The sequence below is a fragment of the Bufo bufo genome, chromosome 4 (assembly GCF_905171765.1).
Source record: "Bufo bufo chromosome 4, aBufBuf1.1, whole genome shotgun sequence".
NCBI classification, from domain to species: Eukaryota; Metazoa; Chordata; class Amphibia; order Anura; family Bufonidae; genus Bufo; species Bufo bufo.
This window is the reverse complement of record NC_053392.1, coordinates 125,500,722-125,528,261: the sequence shown is the minus strand read 5'-3', so window position 1 is coordinate 125,528,261 and position 27,540 is coordinate 125,500,722. Positions and strand designations below refer to the sequence as shown.

Sequence of the window (27,540 nt, the reverse complement as noted above, 5' to 3'; positions counted from 1 at the left end):
AAATTAAAATGAATAAACTGCAAATTATACTGAATCTTCTCCTCAAAAATTATATATCAATCTGTGCAGCACCTACTGCTCTATAACAGGCTGCAATGCATTTTCATGGTGACAGGATCCCTTTAAATCATCTTCCATAAGCTTACCTGTATGTAAAATTAAACTCTGTAACATTCATTCAAGTAAGGCTACGTTCACACTTGCGCTTTCCCTTTCCACTATTAAGATCTGTCATAGGATCTCAATAGCGGAGGAAAACGCCTCGAGTTTTGTCCCCGTTCATTGTCAATGGGGACAAAACTGAACTGAAGGGAACGGAGTCACCAGAAAGCATTCTGTTCTGTTTTATTGCGTTCCCATGGCGTACACAAAAGTAGCGTTTTTGCGTGCGTCCTGGGATGCGGAGCAAGAAGGGTCTGTTATGACTCATAATGTAAGTCAATGGAGACGGATCCGTTTTCTCTGACACATAAGAAAACTGATCCGTCCCCCATTGCCTTACAATGGTATTAGAGTCGGATCCGTCATGGCTATTTTAGAGATAATACAACCGTATCCGTTCATAACTCATGCAGACGGTTGTATTATCATGACGGAAGCGTTTTTGCTGATCCATGACGGATCCCGCAAAAACGCAGATGTGAAAGTAGTCCAACATGTCTTACACTGAACGAGCTCTGGGATGTATAGGGAAGTTACCTGACGATCACAAGAAACATGAGTACACTCCTTTGCTGTACAGTTTATTATTATTTTTTTTTCTTTACGAATAAGAGGCCAAAAACGTATGTACACAGAGAATCCAAAGTAACCCAAAGCAAATCTGCATGAAGCGAGTGTTTACCCCTTCACCCGAGGCTTTGGTTTCAGCATTGTCCTAGGGGAGACTTGGGGGAGGCGTTAATAGAACCGCAGTGGTAGTGGTTCCCTACATGAAATAAAAATGGCATGCACTGTCCCTGCTGCATGCACCAGGCAGAAAACCCTGTGTGGAATAAATAAGATTAAAAAAAACTCTGGCTGTCTGCTCAGGTCTTTCTTCAGAAACTCAGTTTAAAGCATTTGCAAGACTGATATGTTCTTCTTCTCTTGTGTCTGGCAATAATAGTCTACAATGCAAGCTTGAAGGATACGATTACCCTGGTGTACCCTGCTCATTCCACCACCCAAGCAACTCCATTCATAGCTAGCAATGTAGATGCAACGATTCCCAACCTGCCATACTTCACACCGGTACAGAGGGACCAGCATGTCTTCCGACTCCATCCACACAAGCAGGCATGTTAACCGAAAGATTCAGCAATACGCTCTTCCCATCTGTGATGTGGGATGAGGGGTGGAAGCTCTGCTGAATGGGGGGGTTTCAGGGTAAAAGCAATAAATCACACAAGGCCTATCCCCCCCTGTACTATAAAAGGTCAGGGAGATAGATAGGTAAATGTCAACCTCCTCAGTGGTGAGGAGAGCGGAGGACTAAAGCAGCATGTTATGTTCAAAAGCGAAGCGGTAGCTAACCAAGCCTGTCCGTGCATGCCCCCCACTATAGATCACAATCAGTGCAGCTCCTCAAACAGCCAAGAGCTGATGACTCCCTTATAGTTATCCAAGACACGTGGAAGAGGCGTTATTTGGCAAGAGGATGTGATAGAGACATGTAACATTATTGCTTTTGCTGGCTTTACGAATGATGAAATGAAGAAGTAGTTTGCCAGATAAGACATAAGATGCTGCGTATCCCTCTCTACCCCCTACACCTAGTAAAACAAGAATGACACTGCTAAAGAAAGCCAGGGGGGGAAAAAAAAAAAAAAGCAATTGAAAGGCATATATAATGAATGTACACTCGTCTTTACATAATCCCATCTGTAATAAGCGCTCCCAATCCACACAAAATATGTATGCATTTACTGCAGACCCAAACCGCCGTTCCTATTCACCCTCCGCAGAGTGGGCCACCCCGCTCCGCGGCATTACGAATAAAAGCACTGCGCTGTTGCATTTTATTGGATATTTCAGTTTGAAATCAAGGCATATTGTTATTTCCAAAACTAAGGTACCAGCTATGCACAGATCGGATTGTGTGCTCAATTTCTCTTCTAACAAGTTTATGTGCAAATATGCTGATGGAAACCAGATTTTGTGTTGATGTTTTTTTTTCCCGCTCAGGTTTTTTTGCTGCAAGCATGCAATGCGTTGCAATAAAAAAAAAGAAAATGATTAACTACATGTATGCCATCTTATCCAAAACCCAGACTAGGTACTACACACTCGCTCGAGACTCTAAGACCTCTTTTTTTTTTTTTTTTTTTTCGTTTCATTTCACTTTTGCACCCTGATACTGTGATAACCAGCGAGTCTCAATCCCGTGTTGATGCAACATAAAGGATAGAAGGGAGAGGAAGTCCATCTTGCTCAGTATAGGTGTAAGGGGAAAAAAAAAAAAAAGAAAGAACAAAGTAGTTATGCATTCATCTTTCAACCCCTGAGCTGCAGCAGAATAGGGCAGCGTCTGGGTTCTTCCATCAGAGAAGGGGTTACACTCGGACTAAAACTTCAAATGCAATGGAATAGGGTGACTCTGGGGTAGAAGTGAGGATGTTGCTCTCAAAGTCCACGGGATACTGAATACTCTCGCAGCAAGCGCTGGGTTTGGGCTCCTCCCTCCCCCCCACCGTCCACTTCAGGCCTCTTGCTGTGCAGGTCTTTTCAGGTCCCGAATTTGTTTCACTAGGTAGGTTTTCTCATCGTTAAACTGCTCGTCCTCAGTGCGGTCATTCTGAAACTTGCTGAGGAATTCAATTAGCTTGCTCTGGTTCTTGAGGAGGATATCCAGGACAGGCTGTGTCTTGTTCGGGTTGGCTACAAATACCTAGAAGTTCAAGAAGAAAAAAAATAAAAGTTATTTTACATCAATGTCAGGGTAGCATCATTATATCCCCCTTCCCTACGCTCAGCGATTGATGGCAGGAGGAGCTCCGCTCTTAAAGCAGACCTGTCACCTGTAATTAGGGTTGTCCCGATACCACTTTTTTAGGACCGAGTACAAGTACCGATACTTTTTTTCAAGTAGTCACCGATACCGAATACCGATACTTTTTTTAAATGTCATGTGACCGTTTTGGGGGATCTGTGGATCTGTGGATGACGCACTGTCATGTGGGGGATCTGTGGATGGCACTGTTATGGGGGACCTGTGGATGGCACTGTTATGGGGGATCTGTGGATGGCACTGTTATGGGGGATCTGTGGATGGCACTGTTATGGGGGATCTGTGGATGGCACTGTTATGGGGGATCTGTGGATGGCACTGTTATGGGGATCTGTGGATGGCACTGTTATGGGGGATCTGTGGATGGCACTGTTATGGGGGATCTGTGGATGGCACTGTTATGGGGGATCTGTGGATGGCACTGTTATGGGGGATCTGTGGATGGCACTGTTATGGGGGATCTGTGGATGGCACTGTTATGGGGGATCTGTGGATGGCACTGTTATGGGGGATCTGTGGATGGCACTGTTATGGGGGATCTGTGGATGGCACTGTTATGGGGGATCTGTGGATGGCACTGTTATGGGGGATCTGTGGATGGCACTGTTATGGGGGATCTGTGGATGGCGCTGTTATGGGGATCTGTGGATGGTGCTGTTATGGGGGATCTGTGGATGGCGCTGTTATGGGGATCTGTGGATGGCACTGTTATGGGGGATCTGTGGATGGCACTGTTATGGGGGATCTGTGGATGGTGCTGTTATGGGGGATCTGTGGATGGCACTGTTATGGGGGATCTGTGGATGGCACTGTTATGGGGATCTGTGGATGGCACTGTTATGGGGATCTGTGGATGGCACTGTTATGGGGATCTGTGGATGGCACTGTTATGGGGGATCTGTGGATGGCACTGTTATGGGGGATCTGTGGATGGCACTGTTATGGGGATCTGTGGATGGTACTGCTATGGGGTGGGATATCTGTGGATGGCATTGTTATGGGGTGGGGGGATCTGAGGATGGCATTGTTATTTGGTGGGGGATCTGTTGATGGTGCTGTTATAGGGGATCTGTGGATGGAACTGTTATGGGGAGGATCTGTGGATGACACTGCTATATGTCATCCACAGATCCCCCTCATAACAGTGTCCCCCAATACACCGGGCCCCGCCGCTCACCGAAGTATTTATAAACGTGAATCCTTATCCTGTTATTAAGTTGAACTAACGCTGCCCTCTCCCATGTTCCCCTGTATCCCCCTGTATCCCCATAGCACTTACTTAAGCTTCCATAGCAGGCAGAGCGGACGGCACCAGTAACGTCACTCACTGACGTCGCGCGTCTGCTCCGCCTGCTTCATTCATAAAGTGGGCGGAGCAGACGCGCGACGTCAGTGAGTGACGTTACTGGTGCCGTCCGCTCTGCCTGCTATGGAAGCTTAAGTAAGTGCTGTGGGGATACAGGGGGATACAGGGGAACATGGGAGAGGGCAGCGTTAGTTCAACTTAATAACAGGATAAGGATTCACGTTTATAAATACTTTGGTGAGCGGCGGGGCCCGGTGTAAGAGTACAGTGACTGCACCGGGCCCCGCCCATAGTTACGCCCATAGTATTCTATTTATGTATCGGGGCGGGGTATCGGCGGCTGAGTACCGCCGAGAAAACTCGGAATCGGTCCCGATACCGATACTAGTATCGGTATCGGGACAACCCTACCTGTAATACAAGCACTTTCATTAAATGGACCACTGAGGAAGGGAGAGTGAATCTACCCGAAAGGCGTATGGTGAAACAAGTGATGTACCTGCATTGAAAAGCCTCCGATAATACTGTATGGCCATACAGAAGAAAATCTCTACAGTAAAGGATTAACTATTCTTATCGTCGAAAGCTGCACCGAAGGAAATTGCGGAACAGAGTGGTAACTCCTGCGATCTTTGGAACTCCCGCGAAATTTAAACCAGCTTGCTGTATGGAGCGACTGAATAAGCCGGCAAATATTTAAAGCTCCATTGAAGCAATAGGGAGAAAGCAGACGCTAGACGGTAAGCCAAACATCGATTTAAAGTTTTCTTCAATCCAAAGCTCATATCGAGCTTAAAAGGATATGCTATAAGAGACTTTTCACATTATCAGGATTCCTGTGGACACTTTATGATGAACATATTGCGCTCCCAGTGAATACACCTACAACATTTTCAGTGACATTCAGTTTCCCAAATTGGGATAGAGCGCTAGAAGATAATACCCCCTCTTCCCAAATAACAGCATATACTTGAAGTTTTTTGGTGTGATATATATTATTGAAATTATCGACACTATTGAGTGGTATAGAATATTTCAACATTTAATTTTCTATTGAATATATTTTTATCGAATATAGTATCGATCATATCTACCACAATATATGTGATTGTAATGTTGTATATTATTGCTACATTGTTCTTATAAATTTTATTACTTGTATTTTATGGGGATTTAATAAATATTTTCTGCACATGTCAATCTGGTTGCCAAGTGTATGAGTGCTCGCTCATTTTCCTATTACTACACTTTCATTAAATGCCTCATAAGCATATCTTGTGAAACCAGCACTCTGCAAACTCCAGTTGGGGCTACACTGGTATACAGATCAGTGGGACTCACCGGTGGGAGAAGAGCGAACCAGAAGAGGGTGAGACCACACCATCTATGGCTGGGAAGATGCAGCTGTAATGCTGTCTGTGCTTACTGGAAAGCGGCACAGTAATGAGGTCAATGTACATGTCCATGACAAACCACAGCCATTACTTATAGGGCGCTAATAAACCCAGGGAGACATATCTCGAAAACAGGGGGGCCCTGTGACATAAAAAGAACAGCAAGCCATCGAGGATATTTAAGCAAACTGCATGTTTTACTTTTTCCCAAGAGGGGACAGGTCCTCTTCAAATTATGGAGGGCCCTTATCATAAGGGTATGCCAGTGTTCGTCACAAGTGCTGTTTTGCGCCCAAATTTGTGACTTTTTGCCATTTTACTATGCTGTCCGTATATAGGTACAGCTAGGTAATCGTTTTTGTGCATGAAGAGCTGTCAGTTATCATGCGAGGCAGGGAAAAGTGGGACTCGCAGGCTTTCTCTATGAGTCCTTCCATTTAAAATAGGTTTTCACTAGAGATGGGACGGGGGATTCGTCGAATCCACGAATCTTGCTGGATTCGTGGGATTCGTGGACTCGAATCCCGACGTAATTTACCTGATACAAATCTGACGAGTCCCGGTGGGAGGGACTGGGAGGAGGGGCTGGGGGCCGGTGCGTTCACTGTGCTCCGGCCTCTCCGCTCCAGTACAGTTATAAAATGTGTAATTCTATTAATAATGATTCATGCTGCCCCCTCTGTAGTATAACATTCAATATATCCTACTTACAGGGCTACTGATATCGTAATGCAGGCCGGCCGGCCAGACGAGCGGCAGAGTGACTGACTGACGTCACCTGCCTGCGCCGCCTGATTCATTCATAAAGTAGGCGGCGCAGGCACGTGACGTCAGTCAGTCACGCTGCCGCTCGTCTGCCCGGCCGGCCTGCATTACGATATAACAGTAGCCCTGTGAGTAGAATATATTGAATGTTATACTACAGAGGGGGCAGCATGAATCATTATTAATTAAATTACACATTTTATAACTGTACTGGAGCGGCAATGGGAGGTCTGTGGATGGCACTGTTATGGGGTGGGGGTAGGGGGTCTGTGGATGGCACTGTTATGGGGTGGGGGGGTCTGTGGATGGCACTGTTATGGGGTGGGGGGGTCTGTGGATGGCACTGTTATGGGGTGGGGGTAGGGGGTCTGTGGATGGCACTGTTATGGGGTGGGGGGGGTCTGTGGATAGCACTGTTATAGGAAGGGGGATCTGAGATGCCAGGGGGAGAGGTGAGAGGCACTATGATACTACAGGCACATTGGGGGGGGGAGACACTATGATACTGGCACATTATGGGGGGAGATGGCACTATGATACTGGCACATTATGGGGGGAGGTGGCACTATGATACTGGCACATTATGGGGGAGATGGCACTATGATACTGGCACATTATGGGGGAGATGGCACTATGATACTGGCACATTATGGGGGAGATGGCACTATGATACCGGCACATGGGGGGGGGGGGGGGGGAGGCACTCCGCACTTGATACTGGCACATGATTAGGGGGGCATCTATGGGGACACTTACTGGCACATTATTGGGTGGCACTGTGGGGCCACTTCTTATTGGCACATTATTGGGGGGCACTATGGAGGCATCTACTGAGGCCACAAAAAAGGGGTATTTTATATGGGGGGGCTCTGTGTGGTACTAGTATTATCAGGGGTATTATCTGTTTCTGCAGTATAGTATTGGGAAGCACAGCGGAACAGTATTGGGGGTGTTAGGATGATTTGTCTAGAAGATGGGAGGATGATAGAAAAGTAGTAAACTAAGTTTTTTTTTTTTTGTCAAACTGCAGAGACGAAAAATGGCTGAAAAATGGTGTCTGGTCTTGAAAGGAGAAGATGAGGAAAGAGAACATCTACATCAAAGGAGACGTCACTGGATGCAAGAGGTATGTGGCGCTGTATTACCCTGTATGTTCTGTAGTGATAGGAGCAGGGGTCATCGCGGTCATATAGGGTGCGAACGTGACTGGGAGGTGGAGGTTCAGACAAACTGACGTGGTCTGACTTTGTTTCTTACACCGTGCGTTCACACAATTATGTACAGGATTCGTAGGATTCGTAGGATTCGAGATTCGAAAGATCCGATATATTCGAGAACCTTTTCAGATTCGGATTCGAAAAAAATTGGATTCGTCCCACCTCTAGTTTTCACATAACGTCACCAAAACAAATCACAGAAAACGATATACCTCCAAGTTCACCACCTCCCCTACACAATATTAACCCCTTAGTGACCAGCCTGTTTTGGGCCTTACTGACCAAGCGTTTTTCTTCCTTTTTTTATCGCCGCGTTCCAAGAGCTATAACTTTTTTATTTCTCCGTCTATATAGCTTTATGAGGGCTTCTTTTTTGCGGGACAAGTAGTAGTTTTTGTAGTTTTAAATGGAAACATTTTGGGGTACACATAACTTTCTGATTAGCTTTTATTAACTCTAACTTTAAATTAACTTTCTGGGAGGGAGAAAAACAGCAATACTTCCACTGTGTTTTTAAGTTATAAATTTTGTGCCGTTCATTTTTTGGTATAAATAACATATCATCTTTATTCTCTGGGTCAGTGATTACAGTGATACCAAATATATATATATATATAGTTTTTCTTAATTTTACTACTTTTTGCAATAAACCCCCCCCCCTTTTTTTTTTTTTAAGAAAAAAATGTTTTTACATTGCCGTTTCCCAAGACCCATAACTTTTTTTATTTTTCTTTCTATGGAGTTGTGAGAAGGCTTGATTTTTGCGGGACGACTCGTATTTTTCATTGGCATTATTTTGGAGTACTGTAAATGGCTCTTTTTGATCGCTTGTTATTCTGTTTTTTCAGTGGCAAATAAGAATAAATTGGTAATTGTCTTTTTTAAATTAATTTTTTACGGCTTTCACCATAGGGGATAATTTGCATAATATTTATGTAGTCCAGGTCGTTACGGACACGGCAATACCAAACATATGGTTACGATTTTTTTTTTTTTTTTATATTTTATTTTTCATTGAAAAGCGTATTTTCTTATGGGATTTTTTGACTGGATAAATGAGTTTTTTTTTACCACTTAATAGTCCCACAAAGGGCAGCTTTTTGATTGCTTTTAAAATGCAATGCACTATCCCTATAGTGCATTGCATTTTAATGGCAATGCTATTCTAACATTGACCAGAAGGCTGCGCCAAACAGGCGCAGCCTGCTGGAAATTACTGAAGGCTAGTCTGGGGCCTACATCAGACCCCAGGCAGCCTTCACACACATCGGCACCCCGCGACCGCATTTGCGGGGTGCCGATGGGAGACAGACGGAGTCCGCTCCCTCCGTCAGCACTTTACATGCGGCGGGCGCCATTGCCCATGGCATGTATAGTGTTAAAGAGCCAGGATCGGCACTATTGCCGGTATGGGCTGTTAGAGCAGGGAGGCTCTCATGGGAGAGCCGGGTCCCCGCTACACGTAAAAAAATCGGCAGCCCAGCCTAAGGCCCCTTACTGAACGCTGTACAAACACATATGTGTGGTCACTAAGGGGTTAAGCTAACGATATCACCTCTACTTCTTGCCATCTCAATCTTTTAGCACACACAAAAAAAAAAAAACTATTGTCACTAGTGTAGCACCTTAAACACATGGAAAGCTTCAAACTGGATGTTGCGGCTCTTGTCACGTAGCAGATTCATCATCAGCTTGAGGTTTTCAGGTTTACTGATATACTTTGTCATGATGGTGAAATTGTGTCGATCCAAAAGAAGTTCACCAAGTAGCTTCATGGAAATAAAAGAATAGGATGAATGGACATAACGGTGGAAAAGATTAATTTAACTAATTATGCAAAAATCCAGTTCATACATTTTGACAGAAACAAGATAGCAGCCGCCTATAATATAAATAAATAAAATATATATATATTTTATGTGTGTCTCTATCTATACGTATTCTCAAGTCCCTTGCTAACACTAGCTAGCCCTCATTCAAACACAAATACTAAATTCAGCTAAAATGCAGATATAAATAAAAATAATAAATTATTAGGCCCACAGTGACCTTGTTGCAAATAATTATGTTTCAATAATAATAATTATTATTATTTAACACCTTAATGGCCGGGCCTGTTTGGGCTTATGGGGAATCTGTCACTAAATACCTCTCAATAAAACCAGCTGATATGGGAGATGTGCCCTTCTAAGCTGAATCTAATGGTGTTGGCCCCATCTCAATTCATGGCCGCACTGCAGAAGAAACAGCACAGCAATATGCAATTTAGTCCCTGGCTGCAGCAAGGGCATTGCTGTTGTGCCCGAATCTCCTTCAGGCCACGGTCCCCACCACTTTGACTGACAGGGCTAGGCAGTGAAGACAGAAGACATAATCACACCTGGCCCAGAAGTCTCGCCATGTGCCTTCACTTCAGTGTTTGGTGCAGGCGCAAAACAGTACAGAAGCACCTGTACGATTTTTGACAAAGGCACAGTACAGAATCCATCAGCTAGGGAGCTTCAGTACTGTACAAAGCCCAATCATTATAATTTGTCTTCCTTTTTTTTCCCCTCTTTGGTTCCACCAGAAATTGTCTTTTGCCAGTTACATTTTTTTTAAAATATTTTATGGGTGAAGCTATTTAGTTTGCATAGTCCAAAGCATTAAATTATGACCACAAACATTAGATAAATATGGACGGGAGCAGCCGCGTTTTATACTTCCCTTACATAGGGCAGCAAATTACGCTGACAGAACTTTGTCTTTAGTGAATGCAGGTTACAAGCATACCTTCAAGGACTGTCTCTTCGTCACATAGTTTTCTGAGTGCAACAATTTCTCATATTCACTGAAGAACTGAAACAAAAAAATACCGTACATAGATACAAATGTTAGCATCAAGTGCAGCCAAGAATGGGGTGCATGTGTGCAAAGAATAATGTGCAAAGGAGAAAAACATCTAATAGGGTTAAAAATAGGGTAAAGTGCAGTAATTATCTCGTTTGCATCTTACCCGATCATAATGCTGTTCCAAAAACTCGGCACTCAGGAGTTTATGCCTAGTCAATAGGTCCTGACAAAGAAAAACAGTGAAGTGAATAAGTAACTGACCTGGAAAAGAACAGTGTCATTAAAAGCATGTACAGCACTGAATATCTGAAATGTCACCCTGCAAAAAACACAAGCCCTTGCACAGTGCCACCGACGGAAAAATAAAAAAGTTATGGGTGTCAGAATATGGCAACAAAAAACAATAAAAGAAACACAAACACAATTTTTTATCTAATGCTACTTTAATATATATATAAAAAAAAAGGCTCTTGTATGAGATGAAATGTTGCCATCCACATGGGTGAATAAACACCACTATTTTTTACTTTGAATGCTGTCCGTTTTTCATACGGGGTAAGCTGCTACCTCCCTGGACTTAGCACCCATATTGTGTTTTTCCAGTGCCCATTATATTTTTATTTATATATATATATATATATATATATATATATATATATATATATAGAGATATAGATATAGATATATATATATAGATATATAGATATATAGATATAGATATATAGATATATAAAAATGGACAGCACTCCAAAGGCTATAAAAGTGTAAAAAGTTTATTTACCCACGTGGAACATATCAGCAGCGACGTTTCGGCTCATCCATAAAGCCATGTTCCACATGGGTAAATAAACTTTTTACACTTTTATAGCCTTTGGAGTGCTGTCCAATTTTCTTCAATATTTTTCTGGGTTACTAGTCAACACCCTAGGACTTAGCACCCATCCATCTCTCCTTGTTTATAGTCGGTGCTGCCATTTTTTTATAATTAATATATATATATATACACACACACACACACACACATACATACAACTCTGGAGTATGCAGGGACACAACCATTCCGCTTTTGGATTTATTTGTACATGTCTGGGAGGAATAACATTGGAGCAGTACACTGCCGTGTTATAAGAAAAGATGCTCCATAATTATTTTTTCATGAAGAATACAAAAATTTACTAAAACAGACATGTCAGGAGATCATCACAGGCAGGATTGCTATGAAAGCTTTCACCTATATACAAATAACACAGGATCTAGCATCCACAATTGGTGGTGGACGCAGAATTCAGTAGGTCCATGCGGCTGCCATAAAGCATGTCTCCAAATGCTGTTAACAGCAGCTCGGGCAACATGTACTCGTAGAATAAAAACTGAAAAAATGAATATGTTTCAATATCTAGTTTTAAATGGACAGAATTTTTTTTTTTTTTTTTTTACGGGTGACACATTCTAACCAGTAGGGATTTATCCAAAGTGGAAGACCCCATTAAATACAAATGAAGAAATCATACCTTAAACGTAGCAAAGGCATCAGAAGCGATATCAAAGGTTGACATTTCTACATATCGGAAGAAGTCGTAAAACTGCTCAGACCACAAAATAATCTTGGCAAGTGGTTCATGTCTGATACACTCCCGCAGCATGATTCCGCAATTCAAAGCAATCTCTGGAGACTCGTACCTATCAATGGGAGAAGGAGGAAACCATGAAGACACATGACCGAGCCCTGAAGTATCGCAAAGCCTTCCATCCCATGCTTTCACAATTAAACCAGTTCCCTTGTCTATTTCATCCAGTTCCACTTCATACGGTCAATTTTTTATTTGACCCCAACAATGCCCTGTTCACACCTAGCTCAGAGACACACATTACTCATCTGAATGCCGATTACGTAACTACATAGGCCATTACCCTTTCAACAGCATGAAGAGAATATTCTGCTGGGTGCATATATATTCCACTGTTGGGGTCCGTGTTCCAATCTGCCTTCGTAATATATTATTGAAGATCTGAGCCACATCCTTCTTGCCCTGGAAAGAATACACTGTAAGCTTTGTTCAAGTGCAATCTGTAGCTGAAAAGTGTGCCACGGTCTAACAGCACGCCCCCCGTGCCAGGCAGGCACATGGTGCAAATACAACACACGTTTACGGCTAGCTGTCTACCATCAAAATGTCACTGGTACCTCAAAGTCAATGAGCTGGAGATCAGCCACTAAAGTTCCAAGGAGGCCGCTGTTGTACAGTTCCTGAGCGAGCTGTGCCACGGCTTCAGTCTGAGGTTCCTTCTCATTCGTCCCATAAAGGATCTCCTTCATTGCCACCAGGTTTTTAGACACTTCTTCAGTTGCCTGGGGAAAAGAAAAGGGTGCTACCTTTACTGAACTGTACCACTTTTATGGAGCGTTAGGCCACAGATATACATTCGTCCGTTTGGACATAGCTGGACCCAGCACCACAGGCTTCACCTGTCCTTCTGGAGACAAACCATGCAGACATACTACTATACAAACAGGACATGTTCTTGATCGCGGAGATCCTGTGGGTTAGGTTATAAAAAGAACGTAAAGGGATTCTGTCACCTCTTTTTACCCTATAGAGATGCAGATATGCACGGCTAGGTCGCCGCTAGCATGTCCGCAATATACCTGTCCCATATCTGAGTGTTTTTATGGAGTGTAAAAAATGATTTATATATTATATGTAAATCAGCCTGGTAAGGAGCTGTACTAACCGTTCTGGAGCCCAGCCACGTCCCCTGTGAAGGAGCCCAGCACCGCCTGTATCCACGAATCTCCTCCTTGCTCACGAAGTCAGATCGTCGTAATCTCACGGTGCGCGAGCTCGCGCATGCGCAGTTCCTTCCCTGAGGCTGATGCCAGCACAGCGAAGGAACACTATGCCGGCACTGTGCATCACGAGATTACGGACGATCTGACTTCGTAAGCAAGGAGGAGATTCGTGGATACAGGCGGTGCTGGGCTCCTTCACAGGGGACGTGGCTGGGCTCCAGAACGGTTAGTGCAGCCCCTTGGGCTCCTTACCAGGCTGATTTACATATATATATATATAAATCATTTTTTACACTCAATAAAACCACACAGAGATATGGGACAGGTATATTGCGGACATGCTAGCGGCGACCTAGCCGTGCATATCTGCATCTCTATAGGGTAAAAAGAGGTGACAGAATCCCTTTAACAATAGGATCAATATAATCAGAAGAAACAAACGGGTTAGTATTCCAAAAGACGCAATGTGACGTAGACTACAAACACAGAAATGGTGGCAGATGGAATTTTACATGTACATGGCCAGCCAAGTATTAATAAGTGGATATCAGAGCCCTTGCCATCCTGAATGGGACGTTAGGGTAGAACCAATCATACTGAACTGCAGCTGAAGAAGACGCTGAAATGGAGCCCATTACTGTGCTAATTAAGGTCCTTTTACACGGACGGATAATCAGGTAAATGACGGGGCATGACCGTTTGTATAAATGCTCATTCCCCTTAATCTGCCTGTGTGAAAGCCAGCATTTATGCTGGATCAGGCTGCCAGATAATCGCTAACGGAGATGTGAACGTGGCCTAAGAGAACGTCATCCCGAGAAGGGATTGCGCTCCTGCTGCATCATTCGTACACAGAGTAAAGGCACTTTTACATGCGGATTTTGCAGCAGATTTCACCCTGCCACACTAAAGGCCCATTCAGTCGGATTTAGCAAAACGGGTGCGGATCCATTCATTTCAAAGGGGCTGCAAAAGATGCGGACACCACAAAAAAAAATGCATTTTACTGCTTTTGTTTTTTATTTCAGCAGAACCATGACACTGAATGCAAGATATTGTCCTTCTGTAGCACTCAGCACAGAGATAAAACTCTACTGCTGTGAGGGGGGCATCTAGAGGGTAATCCTCATTATACTAGTAGGGGTAAAATTGGAACAACAGTATGACAGCTCTATTGTTCTATTGACTGAACTAGATAAGAGGATACAGGAGTTTTTCATGGGAACTTGGGACGGTTTCACTTTTGCAAAAACTCTTTATTCTGAAGGTTGCGGACAATGGGCCATGAATGCTAATTTTGCTCAATCTAACATACAATGTTCCAGATGTTGCCTAATAATGGCATCTGTGATCCATGCTGCACCATTTCTGTGTTTTAGGCTTCATTACAGTGAGGGTTTCACAGCTAAAGATGTGGGGTCCCCCACATGCAAACAGATAGACATATGCCCTGACAGACTACTACACAATGTATTCTGACACCTAAACGTGACATTAGTTGATTGTCCCGTTGAGAGGTTAGTAACTCCATCAGTGAGGATGTCCTCCACCAGAAGATCCTACAAAGAAAACCTAGTGACAATTCCCATATATTAACCGATAAAACTGCAGTTCTGTCCATCTTCTGCTTCCCAAAGGAGTTCCTTTTGGCTTTGGGCCATGCCACTTTCTTTGGATCCTTATTCCTGCTGCCAATGTGCAAGTCATCGGTAGCATACGTGGAATGTGAGAGGTTTGAGCCAGACGAGAGACGGGTAAGAGAATTGGTTTGGAGGGTGGGGGAGCTGAATGTGTGAGGTAATGCCAGCTGAAAAATCAAACAGCACAAGAAAGCAAAGTATAAAATGCACAGCTACAGCCGGGAGAGTAAAATGTCATAAAGCATCTGAAATTAACACTATAGCTAGGAAAGAAAAAGAAGAAGAAAACACAGAAAGAAAGCACATGCTTGTCACACACATCTGAACAAGCCAACTAAAGGCCATCATCTCTTTAGATGGTGAATGACTGAGGGAGAGAAATTATATTAAAGCAATCAAATCTTCTGAAAAAAAGCAGTCTAAGAGTCCATCCACACGTCCGTGTGTGTTCTGCGGATCCGCAAAACACGGACACCGGCAATGTGCGCCTCGCATTTTGCGGAGCGCACATCCCCGGCACTTAATAGAAAATGCCTAATCTTGTCCGCAATTGTGGACAAGAATAGAACAGGTTCTATTTTTTAAGGGAACAGAATTGCGGACCCGGAAGTGCGGATCCACAATTCCAGATTGGGCCGCACATCGTGCGGCCCCATAGAAATGAATAGGTCCGCAATTCCATTCCACAAAATGCGGAACAGAATTGCGGACGTGTGAATGGACCCTTAGCGCTACCCAATCATCAGGATGAACACAATAGCAGATTGTATAAGGTGCCCAAGCTTTGTTGCGTCTCACGGAAAACCGCTCTTTGGATAGAAGAAGACAGCGATTTCTCCTAAACCTTGAGGTGTTTACCTCAAAAGGCGCTGTTATTGGTATTGAATCTTTGCACCTTAAATTATTTCCTATTGTGTTCATAATGATGACTGGGTAGCGCCTAGACTGCATGTTTTTTTCTGAAAATCATCAGTATATCAGTTTGCCTTCCGGATGCTATGCTAGACATGGAGACTAAGGCTGAGTTCACACGGGCGAGTATTCCGCGCGGGTGCGATGCTGGAGGTGAACGCATTGCACCCGCACTGAATCCGGACCCATTCATTTCTATGGGGCTGTGCACATGAGCGGTGATTTTCACGCATCACTTATGCGTTGCGTGAAAATCGCAGCATGCTCTATATTGTGCGTTTTTCACGCAACGCAGGCCCCATAGAAGTGAATGGGGCTGCATGAAAATCGCAAGCAAGTGCGGATACGGTGCGATTTTCACGCACGGTTGCTAGGAGACGATCGGGATGGAGACCCAATCATCATTATTTTCCCTTATAACATGGTTATAAAGGGAAAATAATAGCACTCCGAATACAGAATGCATAAAACAATAGCTCTGGAGGGGTTAAAAATAAAAAATTTAACTCACCTTAATCCACTTGCTCGCGCAGCCAGCATCTCTTCTGTCTTCATCTTAGCTGTGTGCAGGAAAAGGACCTGTGGTGACGTCACTCCGGTCATCACATGGTCCGTCACCATGGTAAAAGATCATGTGATGGACCATGTGATGACCGGAGTGACGTCACCACAGGTCCTTTTCCTGCACACAGCTAAGATGAAGAGATGTCGGGCTGCGCGAGCAAGTGGATTAAGGTGAGTTAAATTATTATTATTTTTAACCCCTCCAGCGCTATTGTACTATGCATTCTGTATTCAGAATGCTATTATTTTCCCTTATAACCATGTTATAAGGGGAAATAATACAATCTACAGAACACCGATCCCAAGCCCGAACTTCTGTGAAGAAGTTCAGGTACCAAACATGCGCAAGTTTTCTAACGCGAGTGCAAAACGCATTACAATGTTTTGCACTCGCACGGAAAAATTGCGCATGTTCCCGCAACGCCCGTGTGAACTCAGCCTAAAGCTTTGACAAAGAGTGTAAGTAGTTTGTGTCCCTCACGGTCCCCAAATTGGTGAGCAATATTTCACCTAATTTTTGCTTCCACAGGTGACAACTGGATTTCTGCCGTCCTCTTTTTTTTCTTTTATTTTATTTTGTAGTGTTGATCTTCATTGCAGACCAAGTAGTGGGTGAAAGTTTCTGCTAAAGCAATCTCCTCAGGTGTAAAAAAAAAAAAAGGAGTAGTTAAAGCTTAAAGGGGTTGTGTCACTTCAGCAAATGGCATTTATCATGTAGAGAAAGTTAATACAAGGCACTTACTAATGTATTACTATTCATACTGCCTCCTTTGCTGGCTGGATTCATTTTTTTCCATCACATTATACACTGCTCATATCCAGTCCAGCAGCCGTGGCCGTGCTTGCACACGATACGTAAAGGCACCAACCTTTCTGGTGGCTAGCGCTTTTTCCTATATTGTGCAAGCACGACCACCACTGCATGATTGCAGGGTGATTATAACCCCTGGATATGTGCAGTGTATAATGTGATGGAAAAATGAATGAACCCAGCAAATGAGGCAGTATGGACAATCACAATACATTAAAAATTGCCTTGTATTAACTTGATAAATGCTGTTTGCTGAAGTGAGTCAACTTCTTTAAAGAGGACCTTTCATGGGTCCAGACATTATAAAATAAGTGGCACTTTAGGTAGGGCATCAAACAGGGATCTAATAGAGCTTACTATTTTTCCTGGGCGCCGCTCCGTTCGGCCGCTGTGGACCCCGTTAATTCTCACGCCTGGTATGCTAATTACTAGTATTGGTTTCTCCTGGCTATAGCGCTGTCCAATCGTAGCGCATCACAGCCAGGGAGAAAAATCATCTCTGGCTGTGACGCTCTGCGCTGCGGTTGGACAGCACTACAGACATACACTCATTAAATCTCAATCCTTATCTTACTGATAAGAATGTGACTTAAATGAGTGTTTATGACCTCTAAAGCTAGGTTTACATGGGGCGTCCTTCCCGACAGTCGGCTGCTGGTTCAGTGAAGGAGACCGCTGCATTGACATGCAGAGATCTCCTTCACAGTATGTATGTCCTCATACAGGATCATGGCTTCTGAGCAGCAGTTTGCAGTTTAGACCACACAATCTGCGGCCCAGAAGCCATGATCGGTGGTGCATGCATGAGCGACAGGATCACCCGATGAACAAGGCAGATTGTTCTTGCAAATGCTCGTTCCCGATAATTGGTGCGTCTAAATGCACCTTTAGTATTTTAGAGATGAGGGTTATTGGCACAAAGTGAAAGTAGGATGCACACAGCTAGAAAAAGTTAACCCTTTGTGACCGAACGACTTAATATTTTTAATAAAGACCAATTGCAAAAAATATTTCTAGCCTCAAATGTGTAAAACGCAATCATAAAAAAAGAAAATTTCCCCAAAAGGTGTACACTGCCTTTAACTACTCCCACCTGGGAGGGAGATTGCACTAGCAGAAACCTTTACCCACTACTTGGTCTGCAATGAAGATCAACACTGCAAAAGAAAAAAAAATGTATAATAAGATGACGGCAGATTGCACATAGAGCATAAATCCAGTTGAGTCACCTGTGGAAACAAAAATTTGGTGAAATATTGCTCACCGCTTTGGGGTGTGCGAGGGACACAACAACTACTTAGGCTATTCGCCAGAGCTTGGCCTCTTATTTCCAGTGAAGGTAATGTTAATACTAGGGCATACAAAGACAATTGACACAAATATCACTTACAACATTGTGGCCACATTTTGGGGGAAGCCCTTTACCATTGCAGCACGACTGTGCCCCTGTACACAAAGTGAGGTCCATAAGTTTGTAGTGGAGAAACTTGAGTGGCTGCACAAAGCCCTGACATTAACAACCCCATGGATCACCTTCATGAAGAACTGAAATGCCAATTGTGAACCAGACCTTCATGTCCAACACCACTGCTTGACCTCACAAATGCTCTTTTGGCTGGTTGGACACAAATTCTCACAGACACACTCCAAACCATTATGTGAAAACCTTCCCAGACGAAAGGGGACAGAGCTACAAAAGGGAGGCCCAACATCATGTTAACTAGCATGGTTTTGGAATGGGATTTCCAACAAGCTCATTCTCAAGTGTTCACGTCCTTTCGGCATATAGCGTAAGTAGGACAGCAAGATGCAGAGTATTCTGGGGGGGGGGGGGTGACACATTACAAAGTTATCATGAGGCGTCTCCAGTTACAATGGGACATTGTGCAGAGTGGACAAGTCAGTCGCCTACTGAAAACACATTGTGACAAAACTGGTTTAAACTAAGTAGGTGTAAGTTATCTTGGTAATTATTAATGACTTCTGGAATTTGAAGTGAATCACTTCCTGAGATCTCACACCCAACTGGGCTGGAAGGTCCAAAAAAAGCAGAGCTGTAAGGTCAGCGATTCCAGTAACCTGGGGATCTGTAGATGTCCTACAAACACATATAGAGCAAAGATGGAATTATCTCCAATACACATGACTGAATGCTTGCTTGATATTCTCCTTCTGGTGACATGTCCTCACATCCTATAACTAGCTGCATATGTGACCATATAAAATGATAATGAATGCTTCTTACGGTAGCCAGAGCTGATAAAGTAAATGCTTCACAATTAAAAAAGGTGCTGCCCTATAAAACTATCTAGCAGTGTGCATCATCTTGACTTTCCTCCGAGACGCTTTACCAGGTAACAAAGATTTCAATCTCACAGGGAGACTAGGGAGTGAAGGACAGACGTAAACCAGTGATATGGATGCCTCCACATTGACCGTCTGCAGCATTTTCTGCAGGATCCTGAAACAAAATCATCTTGTAGAAATCCTTCTGAGAACAAAGAGGTTAATCAATTGCTGGGTGATCAAATTTTGGATGGAGGTTAAAACAGGGACGGAGATTAGCCAAGAGAGTGGGATTTAAAGGCGTTTTCTGACATTTTTAATACTGATGACCTACCCTCTTCATCTATATCTGATCAGAGGGGGTCCAACACCCAGAAATCCCGCCAATCAGCAATTTGAGAAGGTTGTGGTGCTCACAGCTTACCCTAGGCCAGTGATATCACGTTCATCGGTCACGTGGCCCCGACGCAATCAAGCTGTGCTTCGTAAGCGATGAGGAGGCAGCAGCACTCACCGGACCCCCACCGATCAGATACTGATGACCTATCCCAAGGAGAGGCCATCAGTATAAAAAGTCAGAAAACCTCCTACCTGGTCTGCAACGACAGAACAATGATTAGGAGGATGAGGCGGCGCTGGGCATTAGAAGCCATCAACAATGCAATAAAAATCTTTTCTTGTCAGTCCTTTGGGATTCTTAGGACAGTTAGAGAGAATTTCTGCTGAAATAATACACTCCTCCCTTCCTGATGTTAGCACTGCGGCAGAAGACCCTGACCTCCTAGCATTCCACAATGGATCTCAGCCCCCATGTCCAGCAGAAAGCTTTAGCACATGGTATCTCGACAGAGAAGTAGCATGCAACTGAATAGGGTGGGTTCTCCTGCTGCCAAAATAGGCCACCAGCGACAGATTTCTAACTTTATGTTTCACCCCACTAAACACCAAGGAGATTACACCACATTGCTGTACATAAGGCTACTTTCACACTTGGTATTGGGATCCGGCAGAAAATCTCTATACTGGAATTAAACAGATCCATTTTGATTTTGCACATCAGGCTGCGTCTGTTCCGTTAGGATGCGGTTGTGTGAAATCAAAAACTGATCCATCACTAAATACATTGAAAGTCAATGGGTGACAGATCGGTTGTGTGAAATCAAAACGGAAAAAACGGATCCACCACTAAATACATTGAAAAAATCAATGGGTGACGGATCGTTTTTTTTAGGCTCCCAAAAAAACAGATCTGTCACCATTGATTTTTATTGTTTTCAGTGCCAGATCCGTTTTTTTCCATTTTTATGACCGGACACAAAAGCAGCTTGCAGCAGTTTTGTGTCCGGTTACAAAACGGAATGCTGCCGGAACGGAAGACATCCTGAACGAATCTCCTTTCATTCAGAATGCATGAGGACTAAACGGAAACCTTTTTCTTCCCGGTATTGAGATCCTCTGCTGGATCTCCATACCGGAAAACAACAACGGAAGTGTGAAAGTAGCCTCACAAGGATAATGTCCACACCTAAGTTCAGCAAACACTTAATAGTAACTGCAAAGTGGATTTTAAGAAATCTCATCTACACACTGCAAAAGAAATCCACAGCGTAAATCGTCCTGAACTGCGGATTTTAAATCTGCAGCGTGTTAATTTATGCAGTGGATTTCAACAGCAGATTTCACCCTTTGCAACGGAGAGGGTGAAATCCGTTGGACATCTGCAGCGGAAAATCTGCTAAATCCACCCAGTGCGCCCGTACCCCAACAAGGCCATGCTCACATCTGCAGCAGATTCCATGGCGGAAAATATGCAGCCCTTCAGTTTTTACTGGGCAGGTTGCAGCTATAATCCATAAACTGGATTTGGAAAAGAAACCCAAAAGGGTTGTAGACCTCCAACTAGTGCAACCTTCTTTCCTTCTCTTCCCCCACTGATGACACACTGACAGAGTAACCCAGTGATATGTCAGATAGACAATCTCATGCAGGCATTTATATTGTTATACCTACCTCTCTCTCCAGCGCCATTCCCGTCGGGTCTTCCTACAGCTGCTTCTTTACAAGAGGTGTCATGCAGGTATATAGCAGGTAAACATGCAGCGGCAGGTGTCCTGCAGGTATATGGCATGTGACCGCTGCAGCCAGTCACTGTCCTCAGCTGCTGAACAGTCACTTGCCATATACCTGCATGTCACAGCTGCCGTTTGCACACAAAAGCCGGGGGCGGGAAGACCAGACCAGCAAACCAAGCATATCATCATTTCTTATTTTACACCATACGGCAGCATAGCTGAGATTTGTGTATTATCTCAGACCCCCCCTTTTAAGATCCTGAAACAATATGTTGTGCCCAGGATGAGATCAGGCCAAGTTCTCTCTGCTCTATCTTATAATTATTGACGCTGTAAATTCCAGGTAATAATTACAGCAGGTTCTGAAGGTAGGCATTTGTAGAATGAATCCAACGAGTGGTTTCCCTTTAATGCCACGAGAATGTAAAAATAATGTTGCAGTGTATTACATTATTTGTGTGTGCTTAGTACACTTTACTATTTGCACCTATTGGAGGGTGTCATTATTAATCGGAAACCAGTGACCATGTCATCGAAGATGGTGTGCTAGCTTATCGTACCACAGATACCAGCATCACAGGATTACAGACAGTGTGGTATGAACGAGCCTGTTCAATACCGCCATTTACATCAGTTACATTCTACCTGAACTGAAAATTGGCAGGTAGGTTACTGTGACAGTATCAACCTGCACAGTAAGTGCACGGAAACACGGGGTGGATTATCCCATGTCTGCACGGCGAAATCTATGATGAATCTGCAGTATAATAATGCAAAAGAAATCCTGCGGATTATGGCACCATGCCTGTGGATGGTACGTATGCACGCGCTGAGTTTTCAGTGCAAAAATTCCCCTGTAGCCTTTTTTGTTTTTTAAATTAACTGCTAGTGTTAAGCCAAGTGTTTTAAGTTTGGCGTCCAAACTTCGGGTTATTGAAGAATCCAGTTATGGATTCAGCTAACACGGACCATAACAGGATTCTTCGATAACCCGAACTTGCTGACTTTCACCACAGATTTTCAATTTCAATATAGCAGCGTGAATCTGCATGTTACATATTCAGATATTTTTTTTTTTTGAGTATCTGCAGAAGTATCTACAGGTGGATTTATGATCTGTTAAAGTGAAACTTCTATCGCCCTACCTGAGAGCAGGATATGACAGGAGAGCTCCACGAGAGAGATATATATATATATATATATATATATATATAAAGAAAAAAAAGAGTGGCAGCATCGTCTAATAGAAAAACAAGTGGGTGCAACTAGCCCAATGGGAATAAGCAAACCCAGTATATAAAAATAGGAAAAACAGGCAGCACTCCATGAAGTAAAATGGAAAATAAATGTATTCACCCATTAGGTAATACGACGTTTCGGCTCAGGAAGGCTCTAGCACTGAGTCGAACGTCGCATTGCCAAATGGGTGAATACACACACATACACACACAACATATATTGTGGGGTATCGTTCTGGTAGATAGGGTAAGCGGGCGCAGTACAGAGGCAAAATACAAGTTCTTAACTCAAAACCTCTGTGTTTATTCACACTTGAGGCAATTGCACAAAACAGCACGCAACTTTGAAGTCTTGGTGTTAATCCACACACAGTGGAAAGTATTTATAACCTGGATCAGTATTTCTGAGTGAAAAATCTGAATAAATGCTGACAGGACTCCTAGGAGAGACAGCGAGAGTCCTGATTACCCACATAGGATGTTTGACAGCCTTCTTTGTACACAGCGATACAGGGAGAGCTGTCAATAAGGACTCTCCCTTTCTCTTAGGAGTCCTATTGGCATTTACTCTGCTTCTTACTCAGACACCCTGATCCAAATCATATAAACCTATGTATCACAGAACTCTGAGGATTCTCTATCATATCCTGCTCAGGTAGGACAGCTGCACACTGAGCACTGATAACCTACACAGAAGGTTTTATATTCACACTTACAGCTATGGTCACATGCCATTTGTGATGTACCCTTAGCATATATGCTATGAAAGCTCCTGGCGTACACATTAAAATGTCCATAGGGTGTCTCTTTTAGCCTCCATATACCAGTAGAATGCCAATAAACTGGATGGAATGGTGCTCCTCCAGTATTGAGCAAGTGTATGCATTCAATGAATATGCTTTGTACAATGAGATCCCATGGGTGACACAGGCCGCTGTATGGCATCAATCATTAACATTCATTTAAAGTAAAGTAGACACCCTGGCTTATACTAGGGGACATTTAGATTTTATTTTAACAATCTGATACGCCGAGGCAAATCAAACAATGTTAAAATATGACAGCACAACAGAGAGAAAAAAAAACTCCTAGATAAATATAAATAAAAAAGCGGAAGTCCAGCATAAGCTTCACATTATAATCCATAGACTCACTGATTCCAGGACACACTCCCATCTCTCTACAACATGAGCTTGATTGTACCTTTTCTGCTTTCTTGTCCGAGATGTCTTGCTTCTCCAGTACTGCTATGCTTTCCTTCAGGTTCTTCACTATGTCTGCAGGAGACTTGTGGGACTTCCCAAAGGGAAATGGCATGTTTGCTAGGGTAACACTGCTTTACAGCCCCGTACCTCCTGCAAGTAAAAATGCAAAGATACACAAATCAGCGGCCGCTCTGCAAAAGAACATGCTCTGTAGTTATGGTATCTGGGTTAAGTTCTGAAATTCTTAGGAGCAATTAAGATTCCCCTCTCCGATGGGCTTCTAAAGCCCCCATAATGGATATGAGCTCAGTAAAGGGACCTTTAGATATCTAAACATCCTGTTAAAAGGGGTTGTCCGCTTTTTACTATAGATGATCCGCCTTCTCTGCTCTGTGTACCTGCTCGCCACAGCAATTTCTGTGGGACAGCTCTATCCTACGCACTTGAACAGACAGAGCCGCCCCACAGAAGTGAATGGGGACGCCATACTTGTAGTTACACCTGCTCACCACTGAAATTGCTGTGGCGATCAGGTACACAGAGCAGAGAAGGCGGTGCTGCTTTCTCTTCAAACAGCTGATCAGCCGGGGTGCGGGTGTCGGCCTCCCACCGATCGGCTATTGATGACCTATCCCGAGGATAGGTCATCAATAGTAAAAAGCAGACAACCCCTATAACCTATGACAAATATGCAAAGTTTAATAAGCCGAATCATACTTTGTTGGGCCATCCTACTGCAGCAAACAAACTGCACCCATGAGTAACCCTTTCATCATGGTGGCAAGTGTCAAATGCAAAAAAAAAAACGGTATCCATTGAAGCATGCTATTGTGAACAATTAGTTCCAAAGAATAACGGACTCCTATGTTCAACTAAGGTGGGGGGTCCAAGATGGAGGACAGCCATTTACTTAAAGTAAATATGTCTCCAAAAAAAATGTTTCTACCAGAAAAAAAAACAGATAGCAACATATATCCTTTTTTCTAATCTGTTTTTATTTTCTGACCGGATTTTCATGATAATGGGGTAGCCATCTTGCCTGACCTGCGGTTGCTTTCCAGCAGTCACAGTGGTCAGACAGAGGCTCCGTTCACAGCTGACTGGTCGAGCTGTCAGGTGTAGGACCCCCACCGATCTGGTGGATAGGATATCAATATCAAAAAGAAAGAATGAGTACACCTTTAAGAGAGTGTGTGAGAGAGATAATCAGACATAGATGTTGATAGAGAGAATGCTTATTTAAACCAGTGCCCACAGCACAAGCCTCTATACGGGGTGGTCCAAAAGTGTCAATGCACTCCTTCCCATTTGAAAATATCGACTTGACTCCAAGATGGCGACTTTCAAAATGGCTGCTGTGTTGGACACTGCCCCTCACAGATTTGCCCCCTCCCCTTTACCAACATGCCACTCACAGGAGGACGTTCCAAACCACCATTTTTCACTTATTCAGGTGTCTCCATACCTTTGGACCACCCTGTACTATCAAACATGCTAATCTGTTCACAAATCATTCAGCAAGATCTGGTATGTCCAGCAACCACTTGTGTATCGCAGCAAACAGACTATACTTCAGTGCACCACAATGATATGCAACTGACAGCACTGGCTGATCCCTCAGACTTCAGCCAATGTATTCGGAGCCCTTGTGCACCACCAGTTGCATATCATTGTGGTGCACCTCTCGCAGTGATTTATGTATTCTTATATTTGCATCCACACATTATCCCATCTTGTGTAGGATACCATTGTGGTGCATGTGGTCCGCTGCCGACATCCTCCAGTGTATGCATTTTTGCTGGGGTTTGCCGTTAGCAATGGATCACAGGTGGAGGAATTGCTCCCCCGGTTATAAGCACGCCACAGTGTTTGGAGTTTTTGAGCATTTCCTCCCATTTAGGCCACTTTATTTCAGTTATTTTTCTTGATATTAAATCAGTTTACAGGCTGATACCAGGTCTTCAGGAAGTTGCGATTCCAAAGGATTGGCAAACGTCACAGCTTAAAGGGGTTGTGCAGAAATGGGGGGGGGGGGTAAATCATCATCCCTTTAAAGTACATCTGAAAAAGTAATTTGTTCTTGTAGTATCTCAATTGTAAATGATACGGGGAAATCACTTGTTTCTCAGTACCCTGACCCGAATGCTGTTCTACCTGTCTGCAGGTAAACACTGCTCGTCCATTGAGCACTTACCCCTTTCCACGCCTGATCGTAACAGGACGACTACAAACCATATCATTCACAAGTGTTTAAACAAAGTCACCCAGTCCTGACAACTCTCAATAAAAAGTTTTTTTTTCTGGAAGTACAAATACGACCTTTCAACTCGTAAGGAAACAACAGACTTGATCTGGGTTAGAAAACCTTTAGGTTCCCCACACTCAGACACACGACTTCTTAAAGGGGTTCTGCACTTTCATTTAACTGATGATCTATCCTCTGGATAGATCATCAGCTTCTGATCGGCGGGGGTCCGACACCCGGGACCCCCGCCGATCAGCTGTTTGAGAAGGCAGCGGTGCTCCAGCAGCGCCGCAGCCTTCTCACTGTTTACCGCCGGCCCAGTGACGTCACGACTAGCGTGAGCGGGGCTAAGCTCCATTCAAGTGAACAGAGCTTAGCCGCGCCCACGCTAGTTGATACTAGTCGTGACGTCAGTGGGCCGGCGGCCCGGCGGTAAACAGTGAGAAGGCCGCGGCGCTGAGGGAGCACCGCTGCCTTCTCAAACAGCTGATCGGCTGGGGGTCCCGGGTGTCGGACCCCCGCCGATCAGAAGCTGATGATCTATCCAGAGGATAGATCATCAGTTAAATGAAAGTGCAGAACCCCTTTAACCTGTGATGGGAAAATGAATCCAGCCAGCAAAGGCGGCAACATGGACAATCACAATACATTAGTAAGTGCCTTGTATTAACTTTCTCTACATGATAAATGCTATTTGCTGAAGTGAGACAACCCCTTTAATTTTCAGAGCATCTCCTATAAATGGTCTGTGAAACACGGGCTAAGCAAGGATGGTGTCTGTCTTCGGTCCGTGTTTTTCATGGTGGTGATGGATCCGTAAACACGGACAAAATAAAGCTAACGCACAGATGTGTGAATATACACACTAAAATGAATGGGTATGTGTGCTGTTTGTGAATCACTGACGTGTGAATAAGGTCTTATAGGGAGTAATATTATTCATAACTGACAGAACTGGTGTCTGCAGAAATGCAGATTGCTCATGGTTATGCAACATAAACTTCTGATCTCATCTGGAATAGTTTGGGTTCTGCACATGGGATTAAATCAGAGGATGACTCTTGTCATACAGGCCAGAGGCTGCCAGACTCTAAAAATATGCCATCACTGGTGCGAATGCCAGGAGACAACGGCATAGTTTTCCTACTATGTCTGTAGATGGAACTCAATGCTCGGCATTGGGCAGCCCTGTGATCTTCCTTTACACCTAAAAAGAAATTTTAAAGGGGTCCCAACCTCATTTACAGTTTTCTTTCACTTCTTGCTGCATCAT

The 27,540-nt window shown here is 43.7% G+C and overlaps 1 protein-coding gene across 2 annotated transcripts in view; it reads right to left on the bottom strand.

Annotated features, from left to right (window-relative positions):
• Positions 1-2,167: 2,167 nt before the first annotated feature.
• LOC120997651 (calcium-binding protein 39) overlaps positions 2,168-27,540 on the bottom strand; it is a 41,765-nt gene continuing 16,392 nt past the window's right edge. For both annotated transcript variants that reach the window (XM_040427842.1, XM_040427843.1), the window contains 8 exons: positions 24,021-24,172; positions 12,689-12,853; positions 12,415-12,533; positions 12,015-12,183; positions 10,667-10,726; positions 10,444-10,509; positions 9,297-9,440; positions 2,168-2,869 (listed from right to left, as the gene is read on the bottom strand). In XM_040427842.1, coding sequence (XP_040283776.1) covers positions 2,681-2,869; positions 9,297-9,440; positions 10,444-10,509; positions 10,667-10,726; positions 12,015-12,183; positions 12,415-12,533; positions 12,689-12,853; positions 24,021-24,134 — 1,026 coding nt within the window. In that variant the 5' untranslated portion in view covers positions 24,135-24,172 and the 3' untranslated portion in view covers positions 2,168-2,680. The remainder of the gene's footprint in view (positions 2,870-9,296; positions 9,441-10,443; positions 10,510-10,666; positions 10,727-12,014; positions 12,184-12,414; positions 12,534-12,688; positions 12,854-24,020; positions 24,173-27,540) is intronic.